This window comes from Astyanax mexicanus, chromosome 6 (assembly GCF_023375975.1).
Source record: "Astyanax mexicanus isolate ESR-SI-001 chromosome 6, AstMex3_surface, whole genome shotgun sequence".
Lineage (NCBI taxonomy): Eukaryota > Metazoa > Chordata > Actinopteri > Characiformes > Acestrorhamphidae > Astyanax > Astyanax mexicanus.
Window position 1 is genome coordinate 42735959 of NC_064413.1, and position 25461 is coordinate 42761419.

At 38.0% G+C, this 25461-nt stretch overlaps 1 protein-coding gene across 3 annotated transcripts in view; it reads left to right on the top strand.

The window, feature by feature from the left end:
• creb5b (cAMP responsive element binding protein 5b) overlaps nt 1-25461 on the top strand; it is a 107279-nt gene that overhangs the window by 41832 nt on the left and 39986 nt on the right. For all 3 annotated transcript variants that reach the window (XM_049480423.1, XM_049480424.1, XM_049480425.1), the window contains 2 exons: nt 11549-11675; nt 15705-15815. In XM_049480423.1, the coding sequence (XP_049336380.1) occupies nt 11549-11675; nt 15705-15815 (238 nt within the window). The remainder of the gene's footprint in view (nt 1-11548; nt 11676-15704; nt 15816-25461) is intronic.

The following is a 25461-nucleotide window of genomic DNA, read 5'->3' on the forward strand; positions in this document are numbered from 1 at the left end:
CAGCACTGCGGTAAATGACAGTTTACAGACATCCATAATGCAATACAATACAAACTACATAACAAAAAACTTCAAACTTCTGATTATGGGCCAGAAAATTTCAGCAAAAATATTATGAAGACTTTGATGAAGTGTGTTTATATAGCAGGTTTACCTGAGCTAAAAAATGAACTGTGTTTATTTGCATGGTTAATATGGTAATCCTATGCTGATGATTATAATGGCTCAGGATTAAGAAGGACTGTCCGCATTCCTGGGGATTTCAGGTGCACAATTGCATGTCTTGAACATAGCTTTTGGGAGAGAAAGAGAGAGAGAGAGAGAGAGAATAAGAAAAAGAAGAAGAAGAAGAAGAGATGGCAGGCGGGCAGGATGTACATCTGAGCTGAATTAGAGTGAGCTCATTGTGTACAGCGCAGGCTTTAATAGTGCGTTTGGAGAGGAACGCCCAGGCCCTGCTCCATTCATTCCTCCACTGCTGTGTCATCCACAGCCCTGGGGCCGCCCGCCATGGGAGAGAGAAAAGGGGGAGAGAGAGAGAGAGAGAGGGAGAAAGAGACAGAGAGTGAGGGAGAGAGAGAGAGAGAGAGAGAGAGAGAGAGAGGAAGAGAGGGATCAAAGTGGATTGGAAGAAGGGATCACAGGTTGGGAAGTCAGGAAGAGAGTTCTGCAGACGTAAATGGGATGAGGGCATGAAGAAAAGAGTGGATGGAGGAAGAAAAGGAATGAGAGACTGATGAAAGAAAGGAATGGGTCTGATTAAGGTGACTGGAGAAGATGAGTAAAACAGATAATAGGTAAAAAGTGTCCACATACCCCTTCTAATTAGTGCATTAGGTCGGTTTAGGCTGCACTCATTACTAACACAAGTACAATCTCTGAAGAACAGCATTGCTATTAGGATGGGACACATGGGCCTACAAAAAGACCCCCAGCACTTTGTGATGATTGGACTCCATCAGTCTTATGAGAGTCTTATTAAAGTAAGTATAATAGAAAATGTTAATTCTTTAATAAAACATGGCCACTGGAACACAGTACCCTTCAAAATTACTGAGACTCGTGGTACAGATTCAAAAATTTGGCACAACACCTTTGTTGTGTAATCTATGTAGCCCATGTAGTTGATGATAACAGGGCATAATAAAGTTCTTTAGTGTGTTCACTATGCAGTTTAAAACCAAAACAAACCGGACCAAACATATATAATGTAACAAAAACAGGATCTTTGTATTACTCTAGACTTTTAGGTGTGAAAAAAATTCTTTGTAGACTCCAAATGTCAGTCTTCTCTTCATTAAGACTAGTCTAATGTTAAGCTGAGTTAAAGGCATTGCCATGTGGGTCAGCCAAATTTGACTCCTCCTGGACAAGTTTTCGAAAGTCTTTTGAAAGTGTAAAAAACAATACTGACCAGATTCTGGCTTTATTTTTTATTTATAGTTCATAAAATAGTTGACATAGTTCATACTTTTAATAGTTAATAATATTTGTTTTTACAATATAATTTATTTTCAGTTTTTAGTTAATTTTTAAAGTCCTGGCATTGTACTGCTAAATTTGTGGCATTTTTTAGTTTAATGAATTTTGCACCATTTCAGGTTGTTCACTAGACCTGATGTGAAAAGATTTTTTTTAAACATTTTTGAAACATTTGACTGGTAGTCTATACATTTTTTCTTCTCACAAATTTATTTTATAAAACACCATGATGAACAGCATTTTTTTTTTATTTTTACTTCGCCTTCATTATAATTCTAAGAGTTAGTGTATTTATTATTTCTGCAAGACAATACATACAAGAATGCATGCTTATGTAATGAAACTAACAGTACACCCTGCTGTTTGTTTTGATATCCCAGCTGAGAGTGCAGGTGAGGAATTGGCCAATAATACAGAGAGAAGAACATGTCCTTGTTATTGAAAGTGTCACTAAATGAAACTGAGAAACAGGTTTTGGACATCTGCAGTGAACTGCACTCTGTTTCCAGCAACACTGCAACATTTCGCTCCATGGGCTGCCCTGTCCCAGACTTTGCATCTGCCATTGTCTTATTGGCTCTGATTACAATCAAGAGAACTGGTGGGTGGGCTTTAGTCAGAACGATGAGTGATGCTTTCAGGGAGATATACGGGCTAAAGGTTTGATTGACAGGTCAGGGCAGGGCTCCTGGGCCAGTTTCAGTCACATGAGGACTGAGAGACTGGCGCTGTGCCGGATCATTCTTTCATTCTTTCAGTGTGGAGTGTCCTCCAGCTCAGACAGCTGTGCAGAGGTATGTATCAGACTGTAATTAGGGGTTTGTCGTAGACTTGAGCAACTGTAGGACAGTGCGTTTGCCTCACGGAAAGCATGAAAGAAGAAATGTACTGGATTTACTTGATTCTGAGGTTTGCAAAAGTTTAATTTCCATTTGAATGAAACAATATACAGTATCAATTACCAAAAGCCAGGGTAAATTGGAGGACAAACTAGTGTTGATGCTTTATATTATTCATGTGGAAATACTGTACACATTTAAATTAGGTAAATTGACCTATCTGTTCCTTGTTGTATACTTTTGTAGCACTTGTGGACAGCAGTGGTAAGAGTGGACAAAATCCTATTTAACCTGATGAGAACTATGTGGAACTGCTAATAAGAACTACACTATATGTCTATAAAAATCCCTTTATTAATTATTTTCAGCCACTTTAAATTGAACCCACTGTTGACACAGCTTAAGTAGTCTCTGTAAAAAAGTATTGCCATTAGAATAAAACTCCATTATCAAGCCTTGCTCCAACTACAACAATGTAATAATCATTTACATCATCTTGTTGTGGGCACACTGATTATTGTTCAGTGTCACTAACAAAGCAACACTTCACAAACTATACTAATGTGGATGTTAGTTACTGTAGCCAAGATTAAACCCAACCACCTCCACCATCTACCACCATTATACTGTAATTGTCTTCTCCTTTATTAAGACTCTCTCACAGGCCATTAGGACATGATTTATTTGATCAGATTCTTATGACCCCCCCCCCATCCCGTCAAGCCCACCACCTACAGCACTATACCAGGAACTGTGGTCCTCTCCGTAGGTCTACTCTACTCTTTATATTGTGCTCTCTCTCTCCCTCTCTCCCTCTCTCTCTCTCTTTCTGTGATTAAAGTGGTAAATCAGGAGCAGGTCCTGTGCTGTGTTTACTCGGAGCACCAGGCAGCTGCAAGCTGTTTGGACTCTCTCTGTTTCTCGGGCTGTTTAGGCCCGTTGCCTTGGACACCGCACCACCGTCTCCCAGCGGCTGGAAGCAGGCCCGGGGCTGTTTTGGTTACATTCACACAGAGTGAAAAAGAGAGAGAGAGAGAGAGACAGAGGGAGAGAGAGAGAAAAGTTTCTTGCACTGCTAGAGCTGCTGTCGTGTCTGCTCGAGTTAGCGCTGACCTCACCAGCACAGCATGGAGAAAGAGAGAGAGAGAGAAGGAGAGAGTTTATAATACAGAGAGTAGCAAAGGATTGGGGAGAGCTCCAACTGAAGAAAGAGGGAAAAAAGGTATGAGAGCAAGAGAGATAGAGAGAGAGAGAGAGAGAGAGAGAGAGAGAGGGAGAGAGCAAGATTGCAAGGCAGGCAGGCAGGCAGGGGGTGGGGGGAGGGCAAGAAGCCAACAGCATTACATCATTGCTAGAAGGAGGGAAGAAGGGAAGGATATGAGTCAGTGGGTTGACTGTGCCTCTCTCTCTCTCTTTCTCTCTCTCTCTTTCTCTCTCTCTGTCTTTCTCTCTCTTGCTCTCCCTCCATGGCCTGCAGCCAGACCCCTAGCGTTGAACTCACTGAGCCTGAGCCTGTTTATAAGTGCCAAGATGCCACTACTGACAGTTTGTACAGTACATACAGTGCTTCCTACAGATTATGTCAAAATGCCCTTACCTTCTGCCATACTTATATATTTAGCTCATAGCCGACATACGCAGAGAAATGCTGACATCATGGTCAACATTCACTGTATGTCTAAATGTTGGTTGAGACCTTTTCCAATTAATGTATTCAGCTTCTTTTAGTTGCACCCATTTCTGATACAGACACACAGCTTATCTAATCACTGTAGAGAAGTAATGAGAACAAGTAACAAGAATATAGGACTAAAAGCACTATCTCGAAGGGTATGTGACTCTGGAATAATCAGGCTCCATCCAATACGTTTAGAACGAGTTAGGGAGTTGCTGATGCTGCAGTTCAACTGGAGCCTGTACTTTTATACGAAATATATATTTCAATGTATTTGGTAATTTGCACATTTTTAGAAAGAGAAGTTTCATCCGTCTGGCACACACTATTAGGCCTCGTTTGAAGTCCAATAGGTCACGTCACCATGTACAATATACATGCTGCTATCCCATGACTTTTAGCATGTCAGTGTACATACACTCATTTACAAACCAGTGCATTTATATGGTAACTAATTTATCTGATTGCCATGTTTTTAGACTGAGGAAAAAAATGGAAGTTCAAGAACATGGAAACTCTCCTCTGGTTGGCTAGGATGTCCCTTCAACTCACATCATCACAAAGTGCTAGCCAGTGCAGGCGTCTGTTAGCCTATGATAGATTGACAGTTAGTGTTCTTCACCAAGCTCGTTCAGCTGTCCAGTGACGTTGCATTAGCAGCAAGATGCGGGTAGCTGGTTTATGTGATGCTGAGACATGCCAGCTCTCACCCTCCCAGCACTGGAAGCATCATATTGAAAGGGGGCGTCCAAGATAGCAGGTGGGGACTGGGAATTACTTTTTTTGGAAAATCCAAGAACAAAACCTTAAAGTGGCAGTATTATTTTGTATTTATGTCACATGTACAGCCTCTGAAAGAGGATCTAGCTCAGTTTTACTGAACACGAGCGGCTGGTGGAGCAATGGAGACTTCAGAAGGGGAAACTCAGAGCTCAGTAGCTCGTTCATTTGCACTGACAAAACAAAACCTTACAGTTATTACCATATATAATACAGTTATTACCATATATAATAACTCTCTTAAATCCTCTGAAGACATTTCCATTAGCATTTTCTGACTGAGCTCTTTCTCTCTGACTAAACATAACCTTAAAATGATTCTTCTGCATACTCCATGCAATTGCCCATTTTCATGAGAGAATGCCCGAAATCCCAAAACTTACCAACATCAGCTTTAATATTCAGTAGTACTTAAATGTGCCAACATTGTGTGTGTGTTTTGTTTAAATTGTTTCCTTTTTGTAATTGAAACATTGTATCAGAATTTGATAATAAATGTTCCAATAGAAATACTTCTGAATGGGCTGTAATTAAAGATTTTAAATGCCTTCCATTAAAGATAAAGAATAAAGAAAAAAAGGCGACGTGATGTGAGTGAATATGAGAGAGGCCTTGGGAGGCTGCATATGTAATCTGAGCAGCGAGGGTCATGGCTGCAGCGTCTGTCTGTATGGACCCTGATTATCACCATCCAAATCTGCACACTGTCATTTTAGACATACAGTACACACACAAACCAGTACACACACATGCTTACGCACACACATACGCACATAAATGCATGGGACCACTTTTCTAGACCTTTCAAGGGGAACTTCTCAGTGTGTGTTAAATAGTTTCTGTCTGTGGCCCTCCCCCCGGCTCTCTCTGGAGCAGGTGAGTGGTGCTGACAGCAGGACCTGTACAGCTTCAAAAGCTGCTTTCTTTCTCTGCAGCCAAGCTCAGCTGCAATTAGGAGCCCTTCCTGCCCTGGGCGCCTTCATAAGCGCAGAGACGGGCCCGTTGAGAGCTGTCTCTAAGTCTCTTTTCCTTGCACCCCCCTCCTTTCTCCACCCTATGGCTTAGCTAGGTGGCCAGCCTTGTTTTTTCAGCCCCGTGTTGCCTGGGTGGAGGCCCAGACTCGAGCTGCACTGTTTTATACGGCTGCTCTTTGCCATGCTAATGCTAATGGTAGTTATCCTACTGCTAAATTCCTCCTATTTCATTATGGTTCAGGATGAGCACTGATGAAGTGCTGGTTTGCTATCTGTCTGTGATCTGTCTGGTGAGTCATGGGACAGAACAGTGGACAGTCAAACGCTGTACACTGAAAAGCTAAATATTTAGTGCAGCCAAATTTTGTGGTAGCCATATTTAGTTTGTTATAAAATGGTTGAGCGACTGTAGCAATGTGTATGTTTGCGGGTGGAATGGAGCTTTCTGTATCTTTAATCTGGTTAACTGCTTTTGCACATTAATAAAACCTACTATTTAAGTATTTACTAAGAATAATAAATACATTTAAGAGCCAATATGGTCACACTGTTTTCTGTTTTTTTTTTTAATCACATCAATATGACAGCAATTTTTTTTTACATGTTTCAGCAATATGGATTACATTACTATGTGATTCATCTTTCACATTTGTATCAAAGCCAAGAAAGAAAAAAAAGAAAAAAATAACTATGAGGACAACCAGATCTTGAACAGAACATGGGGTGCAGTTAAAAATTATACAAATAGGCATTTCTGGGAAATATACTTTGTCCACTTATTCCAAATTCCTTCAAATTTATCATTCTAAAGCCTAACGGAGAAGGTTATTCTTTCTATTATATAGATGTTGTCAATTATATCACACACTGTTTTATTAATGATATAAAGAATATATCAATGAAAAGTCTTTTCTCTAATGTTGTATATATCTGTGCAATTTTGTCTATATTTTTGGATTCACTGTCCTAAACTTTAAACTGTAATTTTGCTGTTGTTCACACATGACGTCATTTAATTCTGACAGTTGTTCTTTATGTTGTATCTAGTTTCATGATGAGTTGACCATCATGAAATCATTCTACACTTCTCCTGTAAAGTTGCAAATATAGAAATATGAGGTAAATTATCATATCCTTTCTGTCATTTTCTTTCTCTCTCTCTCTCTCTCTCTCTCTCTTTGTCTTAAGCAGATTGTTACTATAAAGAGGTGGTGGTGGAATTTCAAAAGAAATTAAAGATAAAGTATTTAAAGCTATAAAATGACATACACCAAATATGACACAATGTTGGAAAGACTAAAATGCACATAAAATTAAAGCTAATTCCTGGACATTTTACACAATTTACACTTTCCAAAGAGACATTTTCGAGATCCTAAACAAGGAATTTACAGAAATGCCTTTATCAAATTTCCAAAGATTTTTTTTCAAAAACTTACACCTTATACCAGCTCTACGTATGATTTTATTGTAATGATTTCATACACATAACTGTGAAAAAGTTCATATGAGGCAAACAAATCTTCAAGCCTCTTTTGTTAACATTGAATCATTGACTTATGCTAGATAAAGACTATTTCTCCCATTGTCTTTACTATTGTAAGTTCTAAAAAAAGACTAACGTAAGTTAACTGTTCAATTAAGTGTTCAATTAAGAAAAAAAGAATAAATGATAAAAAAGAGAGAAGTTTTTGATATATGGTTAATCACTGAAAGGGCTCCAATGTGGCAGTGAGAAGACAGGACTTCAACAAGTGTGTTTAAAGCATAATCTGTATGTGACAGAAGTCACTGACATATTGATTTCTTTCCCTGTGTTTATAGTGGGGTTTAGCAACGTTTTGGGGGCACGTGCTCCGGCAAATTGGGTACTGACTGAGGTACGAGTGTGTTCATGTGTGTGTTTGAGAGACAGATGCAGAAAGAGGTGGGGGAAGCTGTTTCACTTGTGTAGTTAGCATGTCACACTAGTTTGTAAAGGGGCCCTAGCATGGATTGTGATGGATTAGAGTGTTGGACACAAATGACAATATGTCAGAATGCTAATGACTGTGTGTGTCTGTGCATGCGTGGTTGTGTGTATGGCACGTATGTATGTGTGTGCTCACGTCAGCAGTGCAATTGCTGCTATTTAGCCTGTATAAATACATATATTTGTTCAGGTGAGGAAAGTTTTCCCCCTTCCCCTCATCTTTCTCCCCCTCCTCCTCCTCCCAGCTGTCCATCACCCCTCTACTTTAGCCTTAATGGCATTTGACGTCTCCAGACGTGGATTATTCGGGCTTGTTAAACACGTCGCTGTTATGAAATTAGCATGCACGCTAAAATGTAAGCATCCACGCACTCTGTTGCTGAAAGAGCTGTAATTGTTTAGCCTGTAGCAGGGCAGCAGTAAAGCTTTGGTCTTACCAGCCAAATAATTGATGGCAGTTGCTTTAAAATGACATCATCTGAGTGGCTGTAGTATACAGTGCAGCTTAAGCTTAAGCGGGGCAAGAAGTGCTAGAAGGATTCGATGTGATTGACTCTAAAGTATAGGCTGCGTAGAAGTCGGCTCTCAGCGACTTATTGATGTGGGGAGCTAAGTGGAATGTTCTGCCAGTCACATCGAGAGAGAAAGAGCGAGAGAAGGAGGTGATAGTATTGTGCGGTTATAGCCTAATGCTTTACATTTCTGCGGGATCACAATGAAAACATCATTTCCGACGATTAAAACTGAAATGTATCTGCTCAGCACATTGGCATATTGTAGAAACACACTCATAACTCTTTACAATAGGTGGGTACAAGAAAGGGGGAGTTTCGCCCTTAGAGTAATACAGTAATAACTAAAAGTGCATGAAGTATAAGGCTCTGATTTGTTTTTTTTTATGTTGTAGATTTGGTCCCACTTTATAATACGTGCCTTTAATAACTGTGTAGTTACACATGAACAGTCCATGTCATAACAGTGTATTAATACATTACAGTTGTACAGGTTGTGTAAGTACACACGTGTCAGCATCAATTATGACTTGTGTTTAATAGCGCATAGTGTATGTGAATGTTTACATGTAATAGTGTGTATAGAATAAGTTGTTTATAAATGTAAAATTTTCCAACAGCTTTTGCGTGGTATGTAATTATGGCTATAATTGTTTTGAATTCTAAAAATCATAAAACAGATTTCATTATGGGGGATAGACACAATATTTTGCTGTGTCTGAATGGCCTCTATACATATGTATAATTATAACTGCAATTAATCTGTAGCAATGTGTACTTCATCAGTAGTTACACTGTTAATAAATGGATTGTTAATGTGTAACTACATAGTTATTAAGGACATTTTAAAAAAGTTGAAGCATATATTTTATATATGTATTGCAGCTGTTGTACAGTAGGTTTGTGTATTGGCAAGAACATGATGGTATGAAACATTATTATCCTGGAATTCCGATCAAATATACCATTATTGCAATGATTTGTGATACTTTAAGCAAAGTAATTAATTGTGATTATGTTTTATTAAACTGTATTGGCTTAAAAACACAGTATCATATTTATAAAATGTAAGTAAAAGTAAACTTCACTTTGTATACAATCAAAACAGTGGAATATAACGACAGAGTAAAACACTAGAACACATGTTCTCGGTCAGATTCATGCGGTATCACCTAGAACTGTTCTCCAACAGCCTTGAAGGAGTCCCCAGAGGTGCTGAGCATTTGTTGGCTGCTTTTCATGAGTCCAGCTCATCCCAAACAATCTCAGTTAGGATTTAGCTTGGGTGATTGGGGAAACCAAACATGTCTGTATATATAAAAGGAAAAGGTGTTTACTTCTAAAGTATAAAACTTACTGTGGTGTTCACAAAGTTGGTCTGCCAGTCTTTAGTTAATGTTAAACAGACAAAGCGGTTATGTTAATTGTGGATTTGTGTCTTGGTCAAACCATCTCTAGCTTTTGTTACGGTGAGCATTCAGTGTAGCATTGTTTCCACAAGCTTCTACAATGTCACAATATTTTAGTTTTATTTATTTTTCCATAAGATCTTGTATAAATTCTAAGAGATTTGGAGCACTCCTTATAAGCCACGATAAGTTGTTTTTAAGGCTACACAACTGTTTAGTCCCAATCCCTTGAATTTCCTTTTGATTGTACTAATAAACATATCAATGAGATTTTAATTTTAGGCAGAAGTCCTTATTTGAACATCAGCATCTGAAACGCATGCTTAAGAATGTGTGTGGACATAAAAGGCAATATCAAAATGAATGGTCATTGTGAAACTTTCTCATACGCGTGGAGCACGATGATGTGATATCATTTTTAACACCTAAAAACCACACAACCTAATCCACACCCAAACCTTTTCTGAGCTAAAGATAAGAGGTGATAGACCAAATAACCAAACCATCAAAGCCAAATAAGTCCATTCTGCCAACACCTAGTCAGAACAGCTCCACAAACAACAGTCAGATTTTATTTATATAGTGCTTCACTAAATGTGGTACGTGTACCACTGGTGGTACAGAAAACAACCCAAATATTCCATGCACTTAAAAATTTAACTTAACTCCGCTGAAGTAGCTAAACTGAATATTGAGCTAGTGGACAGAGACAACACAAAATGAAAAATTAAAAGCATTTTTTTTTTAAGAAAAATCTACTCCATGCCGAGTCAAACCGGAAGTCCTCAACCATATTTTTATAACTTTAGATTTGTTTATGTGGATGTGCTTAACCCTGTATACGAGCCCACACATCATAATTATTTCATTATTAACAATTATTAACAACAACATCAGTTTGATAGACCTTAAAATAGAATCATGTGGATTTTCACAAAGATGCTAAACCAAATACCAATTAATTCACAATATAGATATAGCTTTATAATGAATATCTAAATAAATAACCTAGGGTTTGCTATTGAGGGGGTGCTATGTAGACTCTGTAGCTAACTTGCAGATCGAAAAAAACTATAACCTGAAGAATAGTTGGCAAAAGAGACGGCATGTATGCTATCTCAGCCACACCTAGCCTATCGTGCATAAGTGTATTGAATATAGCACCATTTTGAGCTATCAAATATGCAAACAATTGTTTATTTTACATTTATTACCAAGGGATTTTACTTGTAAGCTTGTAATAAAAAGCTTGTAATAAACCAATATAAAAACAGATCTCATTTAGCTGTATTTTAAAGAGTATTTAAAAGCAGCTTTTACTGTATATTAAACAAAATGTACAAATCACCTCCTTATTTTAGATAATGTGCAAAATATGATACTGACTGCCATATAAAAGAGTTCTTATAGGTTTTTTGACAGAAGTATGAGCCTATCTACTGAGATGCCCAAATGAAATTCATTTGATTAAGCTTCTATAATTTTCTATTATATATATATTTTCTATAAAAGTCTATTATCTTGGAAGTTTTAATTTTGAATAATTATTATAGGTATTGGAAGTACCTGGTCTAAAATGTTTGAGAATCACAGACTCCCTGAAGCTTCTGTGTCTGAGTTGAAGTGGTAGTGCCGTCTCCAGGACACTCCACTGTAAAGCTGTGTTTATCATCACAGCTCACTGATCACAGAGACATAACTGTGTCTTAGTAAGACAGTGGAAGTTGGGGGAGTAAGTTCCTAGAAAGATCACCAAGAATAGGAACTCAAGCTACTCTGGAAATACATAGTAAACTTCTTGGTATTAAAGTATGTTTGGAACACTGATGTCAGCCAAGACACAAATATGTGTTTCTCTGCATTATCTCACACGGCTGTCCGTCCGTATGTCTGTGTGTCTTTCAGGCCAGTCCCCGGTTCCCTGTCATCACTGCTGCACTTGAGGAACAGACAGCGACAGCCTCTGCCTGCCTCCATGCCTGGCACTCTGCCAGACCCCACCATGCAGGGATCGTCCGCCGTGCTCATGCCTGTCAGTACGCACGCACACATACACACACACACACACACACACGCACGCACGCACGCACGCACATATTCATTCACACTTCACCCAAATCTCACATTAACCACAGTGTTGTTTTATATTGTATATATAATACATATATTTATATGTATACATAAAATGATGAACACTTCAAATCTCCAATACCAATACCAAAAAACTTGATGTAAGAGGTGGAAAAACTTTTCAAAATGTCTTTTGCAAATGTTTAATGGAAGTCCAATTGGTCCAATCTTAAAACAATGTACTAAATAACAGCTGCAAGATTCAAATTATGTCAAACAAGAGGATCTTTTATTTAGATTATTTTTCAGTACATGCAGTTTATAAATTATTTTTATACAATTGTTATTATTAATTTTTTTTTATTAGTTAACATGTTAATATTTTTTATTTATAAATGTTTGAACACCGGAATATTGCAATTTTCATGCAAAAATCCTTTCTTTTTTTGCCATGTTTGTTTTTTAACCAGGGGTGTCAACGTTAAAGCGTTAAAGCGTCAAAGCGTTAACGTGTGCTGTTAATTTGGAATCAGTATTGCGTTACTATTTTTTTAACGCAAGTTAATTAAGGCACCAAGTTTAACCCCTACTTCTGCCGTAATCTGCCCCGCCACCTCCCAACGCACTGATCTATTTTCTGGCTGAACGACAAAACGGCACGTGTCCAGCAGTAACACTCCAGTTCAGACTTCCAGCTCAGAATCAGTTAGAGTTCTCTCTCTCTCCTACTCATACAAGCGCACGCACACACACACACACACACACACACACACACACACACACACACACACACACACGCACTCCTGCATTGCACTGCTCCTCATCTCTGATATTTTTTAAATATTCAAATTAAGTTCGAATTCAGAAATCCTCACAACCAATTTTACATTTTTACATTATTTTACATTATTTACCATGCATTCTTTATTGATTTTATCTCCTCTCAAACATACAAGTATATACTACTTTAATTGACACCACTAATATACAAACATACATAATTGCATTTTACATTCCTTACAGTCATTCTTTTATTTACATTTAAACATCCACTATAATAATTTATGTCTGAAGAAAAACAACTGCGATTAATCGCAGTTAATCACAGAATTGTTTTGTGATTAATCGGATTAAATTTTTTTATCAATTGATACCACTATTTTTAACATAATTTAAGTTTCATTAAGAATATACCAATAGAAATGCTTTAAAAGACCTTTTAAAAGTTCCATTACAAGTTTAGAACATTACTTGTAAACTTGCCATTTTGGAGATACAAGGTTCTTCCGTGAGAGAGGCAATATGTTAACTTGTATGATATGTCAAACTGTGGTGTGTTCAATCTCACCTACTGACCTCAAACCAGAATATCACTCCAGCAGTGTGCAAAAGGTAACAAGGGAAGAAATTAAAAATAAAAAAGCAGTAAGAGCATGTTTTGTTTAAACTGTGTATATTATTAGACATAAACACAGTCAGTAAATAGTCAGAGTGTGTTTGCAGAAAATGTTAGCTAGAAATATATATAATTTTAGCTAGAAATATACAGTGGCTTCTTGATTTACATCTTCACTGTATTATTTTTTATGTTCTTGTTTAAAGTGTAATCTGACGTATGTATAGTAATACAGTTTTTGAAATTTGGACAAGTGTAATTGGAATTAAAATGCTGAATTTAAACTTTTTTTTCAGAAATATAAACACACACACAGACAGGGCTTAGACTTATACAACGCTCTTTCAGTCTTTTTTTCCCAGGTTGTAAAAAAGTCAAGTAATTTTCCCAGGAACCTTCACATATCAGTGACTGTTTTTAAGAGGAAGTCTTCCTGGAGTATAGATTTCTACCACAGCATCCCCTATATTAATTCTGTTGTAGTAAAGTCAATAAAAGCTGGATGTACATATAGAACTAGAGTGGGAGTCTGTGTGTGAACGTGCTGAAAGAGCCTGTATCACACTTCTAATGACACATGTTCTCACTGTAATTTAAGACAGTTCGTTTTGACGGAGGTGGGGGATAGAAAGCTGGAGGTAATTGAATTAAAGCAGGACAGTTTTTTGGCCTGAAACTGATGTCCCAGGAAAGGGGTGAAGTGCAGGGAAGATATTTTTATACCAAATATTCCTCAGGTCATTACAGCAGGCCATCGTTCTTTCACCTAGGCTGGTCTAATAAGGACCAGTAGAGGTGATGAGGGCGGTTTTAGAATTGGTGTTTTTTTTACTTTTAAAAAATAAAGCATACCTTTTAGTGAAAAGTGTTTGACAAAGTTTTTTTGGTCCGGTAGTTTTAAATCAAATGAAATATATTAAAATGAGAGTTCATATGTCACATAAATCGTCATATATGGTACACCTAGTCTAAAGAATGAGATAAAAAGATAGAATCGATAAAGTATAAACAGTATAAACAAGTAAAAACAAATATCTCAAAAAGAAAATGCATGTTTGTTTGATAACTTAAATAATTCTTACTTCAAGGCAATTCAAGGCAGTAGTTTGTGGTTGTTATGGTATCCCATGTGGTTATTATGCTAATTGAGTGCTAGGTGGTTGCTAAGCTCTTCCAAGTGATTGCCTTGGTGTTGCTTAGTTAGTGCTAGATGGCTTTTATTGCATTCCATGTGGTTGCTGTGGTGGTGCTAGATGGTTTCTAGCCGATTGCTGAGGTATGTCAGTTTGTTATTATGGTGTTGCTTTGAGTGCGAAGAGTTTTGCACCCCATTCATATATATGTGAAACCGAGCATCAGGTCAGAAAGCTGTATACAAGCCTGGATTACACAATCAGAGCGCGTAATCGTAAATCTTAAGTTCGTAAAGTTGGAACAATACATATAATGTACGTATAACACATATAATAATACAAATCATAATATATCCATTCTAAAATTATGTTACATGTATGAAACAAAGCAGATACACACACCCACACCACACACCAGCACATGCATACTCCTTTGGACTGCGCTGTTCACACCTGTAAACCATTCAGCCCCACCACCAAACCATTTCATGTCCTTTTTTTTTGCCTTGCAGCTCTGCAGCTTTAAACTTCCTGTGTTAGTTTCCACTGACCACTGCTTTGCTCACATGACTGAAGGGTGTGAAATCAAGAACACGCCAGACACGCATTTCTCACCCGCACATATCTGTTCAGACGCAAAACGCAAGTGATGCATTGCATTTGATTCAAATGTACAATAGAATTATGTAGATCCTCGCAGTTTTGTGATATATGGTAACAGAATATTTTTTAAATAAAAGTAGCTCTGCACAATTTACACTGACATGCCACATGTCATGTGAAAGAAACTAATATCATTTCTCCTGATAATATTTTATCTCATGACTTTGCTATGTGCCATGACTTCTGCACTGAATGTAGATATAATTTCTGCATGTCGAGTCAGTGTGTGCTGTGTGTGGTAATGCCTTCTGTGATGTACAGTATTGTACAGTATTGCACTGTATTGCACATGTGGTACAATGTAAACTAAGGAATGTTAAATACTCACACAACTTTGGAAATGGAATATCTCATTCGTCCAGCAACCAATAATTTCTGTCACCTTGCCATTAGCACATTAGGCCAGTGTTCAACCTCACTCGACAGATAACACCTCACAACTTATAGTGGTGTCGGCATTCCCGAGCCAACTTCTGAAGTAACACTGATCAATTTACTCACTTCTAGCCCATGAATTTTTCTTATATTAGTGTATACTTATTCTGCACATATCATACAGCCTTAACTCTCTATGGCATAACTTGTACGCCTCATTGTATATGCCTTGTATCATTATATTAAAAACAAAATTAATAATCTCTTATAATAACAGATTTATGGTTTTATTCATTTCAGTGCTGTTGCTAATGAATATTTAAATTTTTCTTGGATAGATATAAGATGACAGCTGACGAGTGTTATGGATGTGGCTTCGGCTCATGTTCAGGTTTACTGTATTTGTTTTTCTTCTCTTACACAGATGGAGAGACAAATGTCCATGGCATCCAACATGATGGGCATGCAAGTCCCCCCTCACAGCGGCTCCTGCTCCTCCCCTCACGTCCCATCCATGCACTCAGAGGCAAAGCTGGTCAGTCGGTTCACATGCACTCATTCCTGTAAAACATGCAAAACAAATAGATCATTAATATGAAAATTTAATTGAATGGAAGTAAATTTAACAGTAAATTTTACGTGTTGAATTGAAGTTAAGGTCTGACGAGGCTTTGGTTTCTCTGTCCATGTCTATACATACGGTTTGTGCTTTGTGGGCCATACAGGCTGATGTGTATCTTCATGCAAAGACTGCATACCAATGTTTCTGCAACTTGTTAGCACTAGTTTAACGGTGTGGTGATCTAATCTGCAGCCAGTCAGAGTGCAGCAGATCTGACGGATGGAGTGTAAGTGATACGTGCTCAAGTTTTGTAACACTGTTTTTTTCTTTAGCTTGGTTCTTGACAGTTCCAGTGACTATGATATGATGGTAAATAAGTTGTGTGTTGTGTGTCATTCTTACTATATCGACAAATGCATTGGGACACCTGCTCATTCATTGTTTCTATCAAAATCAAGGGTATAAAAAATGTTTTTCCAGCTTTTGTTGGAGTAACTGTCTTGACTGTCCAGATAAGGCTTTCTCTCAGATTTTTTAATGTATGCATTACTGTGAGGATTTGATTGCATTCAGCAACAATAGTGTTAGTAAGGTCAGAATTGATGGTTCTCCGTTTGTTGGATTTGGGGAACTGGGCATGAGACACTGTTGCACTATGGCATATATCACTATTGGTGATAAAATTCTCAGAGTAAAGCTCTTTAATCTATCATAATCATTTTTTGTACTGCTGAGGCAGTAGCAGAATAAATAAATAAATAAATAAATACTCTTTATTTCCTAAAAAATGAGCAGGTGGATTTTCTATGTATGTATGCATGTGTATCTGCAAGTAATTCAGAATTTTTTAAAACACATCATGGTGTGTGACTGTGAAAAACATTTTAAAGTTCTTTACAGAACTGAGGTGCCAAGTGGTTCAGTGGTCTAAAGCAATGCCACTATGTTAGGGAGATCGCTAGTCCAAATCCCGGTCATGCAGCTTGCCATCAGCTGGAGAAGCCCTGAAAGAAGCTCCATCTATCTCTGGGTGGGTAGATGGCACTCTTTCCATCTTTTCATCACTCCACGGTAATGTCAATCAGCACAAGATGTTTTTGAGCTGATGTATTAGAACTGAGTCGCTGCGCTTTCCTCCGAGTGAGCTGTAATACTATTCGACAATACTGCATCAGCAGCATCATTCTGAATCTTGCATGTGCTAGTCTTCACCTTCCTGGTGTTGGGGCATTACTAGTGATGGGGGATATACAGCAGCTGTATGGGTGGGACAATTGGCCTAGCTAAATTGGGAGAAAAAATGAAATAAATTTAAAAAAAAAAGTTTTTTACCGTTACACATTGCTGTCACAGACATGATTCTTGATGAAACTGAAAGTGGTTTTCATGGCCTCCATCCAAAACCATTTGACACTCCTTTATTTTTTTTAGAGTTAAGGATTAAACTCTCCTAAATATACAGACCTTTACACATTAAAGCCCAGTATTCACCTGTGCATTCAGGTTCATTCATATTCTCACAGAGTACATTGATAAACCCCAGCCTGCCCTAAAGGCAAAACGTGTGCACCTGTAATTTCCATTCACACACATTCATCTCTGTATATCATTGTCTGAGGCAGCCATGGAAGTGGTCCAGGTTTTAATTTCAGTATCACAGGGGGAACAGCAAATATAAGGGGCTCATTCATTACCAGCGTAATGAAGGGGTCCTTTATAATTTTATCCTCTAAACTAAGCTCTGTCACTGTCGCGTGCCAGACTACTCCTAAAACATACATGTGGAACGTTCAGGTGCAAAGTAATTAGTGCAGATTTCCAAATCAAACTACATTAGACAGTTGTTTTCCTTAAACCAAGTAGCCTGTACAGTTTTTCAGGTTCAGTTAATGTTAAATCCAACCTTGCTCGTCTATACAAAAAATTGACCTCATGTTGCATCAGTTAAAGTTTTATTTTATAGTATAATAAATATTAAGTTGGGCTGTAATCATGGGGGCTACCCTTTTAGGTTGAACTGACAAACCACACAACATTGTAAGTGTTGTAACAAATTGTGTTTTTCTACTGTTTGGTACCAAACTCAGCTCTTACTAATTATTGCTTTTCCATTTGCCAAATTTAGTACCTGAGACTGGGTACTTTAGTACCTGCTCAATTGTAGTTCCAAGCAACGTGTGATGGGTAAACCTTGAGTTCTGATTCTTTTTGCCACTGATAATAACCTAAGAAACAATTTAAGCTGCAGTTCAGTTACATCATGCCTTTTTTTTAGTTGAAATTCAAATTAAATTTAATTCAACATGAATTACAACATGAAAAGACTAGGGCCTAGAAATTAGAGAAATATATAATTAGAGCAATGTAAGAGAAATGTAATTTAATATTCTTGCAAATCTGGATTTTGAAATGTGGCACAAAAGAAGAGATAATTACTTTCCACAGTCAGGAAAAGTAATGTGTGTTTGTGTGTGTGTGTGTTTGGGGTGGGGGTGTGAAATAGAGACAACGAATAAAAGATAAGAGAGAAATAAACATAAAAAAAGGGGAACAAAAACAGAAAGACTGAGAAAAGGCCTGTATATAGGTGTGTGTGTGTTTGTGGTTGAGAGAGTGTGTGTGAGAGGTTAGAATGTACGTGATTAGTGGTCGAGATATCAGAGAGGAAATGTACACCCTTCTCTCTTTCACTTGCTCTCTGTCTCTCTCTCACAGACTTTGCTCTATCTCTTTTTGTCTCTTTTACTCAATCTTTCTTTCTGTCTGTCTCTCTGACTCTCTCACTCCATCTCTCTCTGTCTCTCTCCCTTATTCTCTCCCACTCTCTCTTTCACTCCATCTCTCTCTGTCTTTATCTGCCTCTCTACCTCATTCTCTCCCACTCTCTTTCACTTCATCTCTCTGTCTTTCTCTGCCTCTCTGCCTCATTCTCTCCCACTCTCTCTTTCACTTAGTCTCTCTCTGTCTTTCTCTGCCTCTCTCACTTCTTTTCTCTGTCTCTCTCTTTCTCTGTCTCTCTCTTTCTCTGTCTCTCTTTCTCACTCAATCGCTCCTTCTGTCTGTCTCAGTCTGTTTCTATCTCTCTCTGCCTTTCTCCCTCATTCCTTCCCACTCTGTTTCTTTCACTCAATCTCTCTCTATCTCTCTCTGCCTCTCTTCCTCATTCTCTCCCACTCCCTGTCTCTTTTACTCCATCTCTGTATATTTCTCTCCGCCTGTCTCCCTCATTCTCTCTCTCCCTCATTCTCTCTCTCTGTCTTTCTTTCACTCACTCTCTCTCTGTCTCTCTCTGTCTGTCTCTCTCTCTCCCTCATTCTCTCTGTCTCTCTGTTACTAACATGCTCTCTCTGTCTCTCTCTGTCTCTTACTCACTCCCTCGCTCTCTCTCTCTCTCTCTTTGTCTCTCTCTCACTTAATTGCTCTCTCTGTCTTTCACTCTGTCTCTCTCACTCAATCTCTCTGTCTCTCTTTTTCTTTCGCTCACTTGTTCACTCCATGTCTCTCTCTCCTTTTCTCTCTCTCTCTCTCTCTCTCTCTCTCTCTCTCTCTCTCTCTCTCTCTCTCTCGCTCTCTCTCTCTCTCGCTCATCTGCTGAAGATTGATGGTCCTGTGTATTTTTTAAACCCTTCTCCTGTCCCCATGGTAACAGGCAGGGGAACATAATATTAGTCTAATGTGCGGTCTTATCGCTCTGCTGGCTCAGTGCCAGGCACATCCTCTCAGAGCTCCCCTCTGATTGTAATTCAATTAGAAACGTACATTTCTTTCTCCAGCACACACACACAAACACACACAGAAACACACAGCCGTGCCATCAGAGCACAGGCCTAAAGATTCGCTCTGAAAGCGTTTGGTCGTTCAGTGTATAAACTCGCTGCACTGGACATGGAACAATCTAAATGTCCTGTAATGTCCATTAGTCCCAGCTCTTCTGCTTTGATGCCCCATTAGTAGCCCCCATATTCATTAATAGTAGATTACCTAATCATCTGTAAACAGCACATGCAATATGCATTGTGTAGAGTCAGTTTCCAGACACAGCTTGGATGTCTTTAAACCTGACTGACAGAGTAATGTAGTCCAACACTAGCGTTAATCTGTCTCTACAGTGGCAGAGGCAAAAGTTTCATAACCAGCATCACTGGTTATGATTTATTTTACTCTGAAAAGCTGAGAAAAGATGGCCTGATTTTCAAAGTATACTTTTTAAAGTAATATTTTAAGTAATATTTCCATCTTTTATAGTTCCATCATAACAAAAAAAGGAAAAGTGTCCATATCAAACATTGCTACAGACATTTTTTTTTTCTGATGACTCCTCCATTAAGATTAAATGTGTGCAGGTGAACAGTAGAACAGTGTAATGTTTAGATGATGGGATTAGAACATCCCCAAAATATCAGGCAGGTCTTGTGAAGTTTGTCTGGTATACAATGGGCAGTAGCTACCAAAAAGTACTAAAATGCAGGACAACCGATGAAGCGATGACAGGGTCATGGTCAGCTAAGGCTTACAGACTTAGGATCTGCTGCTAACATCTTGGTTGCAGATTTGATAGTACACCTTCAGTGGCCTTTAGAGGATTCAGAGCCTGGAATGATGGTCAGATCAGTTTTGACAGGACAATTTACAGTACAGTTTATGTGGTTAATAATAAACACTAACTGTTTACACAGCTGTATATTTGATCTCTTTTAATATGTGGTATTATTTAGTTTTCTGTAGGACCTGATTAGATCCACTGTATACTCAAAAAAAGAGAATTATCACATTATTTATCCCAATAATGATAACATATCTTTATATTTCCTATATCAGAATTACTCCTGTATTATCTACGCTGTTTAACATGCCACTAAAATGATTTCAAAGGGGAAATGCTATCACATCTGGCTGCTCCAACTAGGCTTTAACTGAGTTCATGAACTTGAATGTGTAGAAGAACACACACAATAGCCCTTTTTAACTTTAAACATGTTTATACACATACACACGTGCACACACACACCCACACACGCACACATACACACAGCACTGTGCAATTCCACTGTGCAACGGAAAGAAGCATACTGTCAGTAACTATTTAAACCTGAATTTAAATCCATTCCTTTTCTAATGAACAAGCTTTCCACACCCATCCGGGTTGGATGATGGCTGTGGGTCCTATCGGATGACCCCCGCGCTGATCAGAGCCATGTGTCCCCCCACAGCCCAGCCCAGCCCAATCCAACCGAGCACCGCGCACAGCCCAGATCTGCCTTAATCTCATTATCCAGAGATGTTGACTTACTCCAAATGGGAAATATCTCCCCCACTGTAACCCCATACCCTGCCCCCTAGCCACCAGTGAGAGAGAGAGAGAGAGAGAGAGAGATTGAGTCAGAAGAGCTAAAATGTAGGAGAAGTGAAAGTTAGAAAGGAAAGAGCACAAACTGGAGCCAAACCAGTGTTCTTCTAACTGTAGAGGATATACCATACATATACAGCATATGTACAGTATATATGTCTATATCATTGCTGTTAGACAAAAAACTTGTTCCTTTTTGCTATTTTTCACTTATTGAAAAAGTATGAATCTGGCATTTGTTTTCTTTTTTTAACTATGTGTTAAACTTTTGTGATGAACTGATCAGTAGAAATTATCCTGAATAAGTTGGAATTAAATCTTTTAATGTCAGTGTAAATCATTTAATGTTAAAAATGTATATTCTTCTCTTCTGTATTGTTATCATTATGGGATAAAATGTTTGTGTGACAGCAATGATGTACAATATTTAAGAACATATTGCTAGAGGCATAGTGGCAATTACATACATCATAATGTATATGAGACCCCCAGTTTGATATTATATGGGAACAGATGTAGTGTGTGTGTGTGTGTGTGTGTGTGTGCTGCATCTAGGGCTGTACAGTGAGCTTTGCTTCAGGGTTGATGAGGCCAAATTGATTTTGCGGTGGGCCGGGGGGTTTCAGGCCTTAATACTGCATGAGCTATCAGAGCATCACACACACACACACACACTCTCTCTCTCTCTCTCTCTCTCTCTCTCTCTCTCTCTCTCTTACCCTCATTCTATTGCACAAATGCACACACACTAGCATATGCATGCGAAACATGGGGTGTGTATTTGTGTGCGAATGCAGAACCAGGCACTGTAACGTGTGTTACAACAACAAAAACATGTGTGTCCCTACACACACACACACACACACACACACACACACACACAGATATATACACACACAGTATACACACACACTCATGTTCATGTCAACATAGCCATAACACTCAGAAAACCCAGTGGAGGTCATGTGTGTTGGTGGTGGTGATGTAATATTGGCATGTTACTGTGTGTGTTAGAGTGTGTGTGTGTGTTAAAGTGTGTGTGTGTGGGAGTGTGTTTTGTTTCTGAGGAATCTGAGTCCAGAGAGGAAGTGTAGTACGGAATACTCCATTCAGCTCCAAACATGACATCACACGCCGGGCCATCTAACACTCCTCTGTGTCTCTGTGTGTATTCAAAACTCAATATCACCTCACAGTGAGACACACACACACACACAGACACACTCACTTACACATTTGTACAGTTTGAACAATCACTATGCAATGTTTTTTCCAAAGTCTGTGTGTACTGTGAGAGTGTGTTTGTAGCTAGTGGTGTGTGTGTGTGTGTGTGTGTGTGTGTGTTTGAGGGTGTGAGTAGTGTTTTCTTCACTCAGGCTCAGTCTGGCTTGTTTGGAGAAATGAAAGCCTTTCTGCATTTCTGTGGAGGGGGAAGCCCAAACACTCTTATCTGTGGGAGTACAAGCCTGTGTGTGTGCGTGTGTGTGTGTGTGTGATTGCGATTGTGTGTGAGTGTGTGTGTGTGTGAGCTGTATAGTGTCAAGCTCCAGGCAGATCATGTTTCTCCTCTTCTTCTCTCAGAAGCTATCTCTGCTCTGAACCACAATCACTGCAGTTCTTACATACTGGATGCAGTGATAGTGAGGAACGGCTGATGTCACAGTGCACAACATGCATGTCTTTTAACCCTAAATCAGATCAGCTGATAGTCCACATTTATACTGTCCAACAGATGATTAATAGCTTAGTAATTTTGCCTTGTTTCTGTATACATTTTCAGTTATAAGCCATAGAATTCAGTCACTAGCTCTGTTCTATTCATTCTAACAATGAATTTAGGTTAATTTGTTCATTGTTTCATTCTAATACAATGCAAAGGTTTAAAAGTTAGGTAAAAAATGAAAATAAATATTTTTGGAAGAGTATGGCTGTCAGTGAATGTTCTCATGATTTAGTTGTTAAATAAGAAAAATACACAGTTTTTTGCTTTTATGTTAGTGTAGTTAGCACACGTAGTATCTCATTTAAAGATTATACATTCTAAAAAATGCCCAGTAAGATAATATATGTCCCAAATTAAATAAATAAGCAATCTCTGTTGTTAATTTAAAAAAAAAGGATGCACAGAGGTTTATATCTCCCAAAGTAAAATATTATAAAGGTGACGCTGTTTTCAAATGCTGTACAAAAATACATTGGAGATATATGTTTTTCGTGGGCATTGACATTTTTCTATTTTACAGTCCTGCATTTTAGTTTGGTCTTGAAACAAATGGGATTTTCAACCCAATATTTGTTGTTTACTACACTGAGGTACTGCGATGTAAATGGTGTTAGGAGAACATTTTACTAATCTGAATAGAGTTACCTCAAAAATGCTAAAATAAAAAAAATATTTACTTTATGTTTTAAGTTGGCCTGACGTCATTTTAACACCATTGGCATACAAAAAGATGTTTCTAAAGAATACATATTTATTTCTGCATTGCAGTTCAGCTGTATATTAGAATGATTCACTGAGAAAGGAAAGAGTATAGGAGTTAAAAGTATGAAAATATGCTTAGTTCTTTAAGAATGTAACAGATTGTTACAGATTCTAGTCTAGCATTGTGGATATGGAGCACACACACACACACACACACACACACACACACACACACACACACACACACACACACACATTTATGGCTCTTTTTCCATGAAGTTTCTTTTAAACAGAGCTCTGCTGGAACGCCGGCCGTGATAGTTATGTCAGTGCCGACACTCTGAAAATGTGTTATTTGTTATCAGGGGGTAATTATCTCTTGTTTACATTGTTACTAGGGACAATAAATTTGTCACTAAGCATCATACTAGGAGGTGAGCTTTTCTTTTTTACGAGGTAAACAATGCTATATGTTCCTGCACCATTCCTCCACTGGCTCCAGAGCTGGCACATGCCGCGCTGGGTGACATCATTCTTGGCATGCTGTAAATGTACTCCTTTTTACTTGGAGAGAAGAGAAAAAAAGCAACCTCTCTTAAAGAAACATTTCACTGAGGGATTCTGCCATCAAAGTGATGTAAAGGCTTTAGATGAGAGCTGGAGCTTTCGCCTTACGTAATCGCACCCGCATTCAGCCGTGGAAGATCAGGGCTGGCCTGAGATCGCTTCAGAAGCAGGCGTGAAGGCCTGCGCCATTTCAGAAAGTTTTCTTTGCACATTATCTGTGTTTGTTGTTTGTTTACGGGTTTTTCAACTTTATTTTTGAGTCTGTTGTAATTCTAAAGGTATGATGTAATTGGCTTTGATGTGATTTGAATTAAAACTACAGTAATAGATCACATCAAAACCAATTACATCATACCTTTAGAATTACAACAGACAAGTTTATTGGTGACAGATGATTAGACACAATCATATATACTACTTATATTTGTCCAATATTGTATAGAACGGTATCAATAATGTTCTTATTTCATTTTAAAGAGATCTTTTTAAAGAGATCATTAAAAAGAGACTTGAAAAACATCCCTGTACACATTAGCCTTTGAGTGTGGACATTGTTGCTGTTTTTTGTTCTCCTCATGGAGGGGGTTACTTTTATGATTTTATGGTGAAAGTATTTTGTTTTATTATTTTATGCTTATTGTATTGCATGTGAATCACTTTGTAGCTTTTCTTAGAAAAGTGCTATTCATTATGACTATTCGTTATGACTATTGTAACATATAAAAAACATCCCAAAATAATATAACCGTAAATAAATACATAAATATAAATAAACAAAACAATAATGCAACTGCTGTTTCTAAGCAGAGTTCCCATATCTGCTCATTGATATTTTGAGGCCTCCATGCATGTGTAGTATTGAGGTCAGCAAAAATGATTATACTTTTAGTCAATACCAAAATTATCTTGACAGGTCTAATTATATATAAAACGTACATAAGATAAGGTAAAAAAAACATTTAAAATCAAAAAAATATATAGAGATAAAAATCTGTACTGAAATATGTAGAAGATTTGATTGCATTCAGTGACAAGAACTTGAATGAGGTCAGTATGTTTGATGATTACACTCTGCCCCATTATTAGACATTAGACATAGTGTCAATAGGTTAATGTTTATTTGCTCTATAGAGTTATATTTTATTGCCAGTACTTCTCTGCAGGGACTAGACAGTGTCTAGTAGAATGTAAAATGTGTGCATTTGCACATACGTCAACAATAGGTGCAGCTTTAAGTAGCTGAATGTATTTATTAGAAGAGGTGTATACAAACATATGGA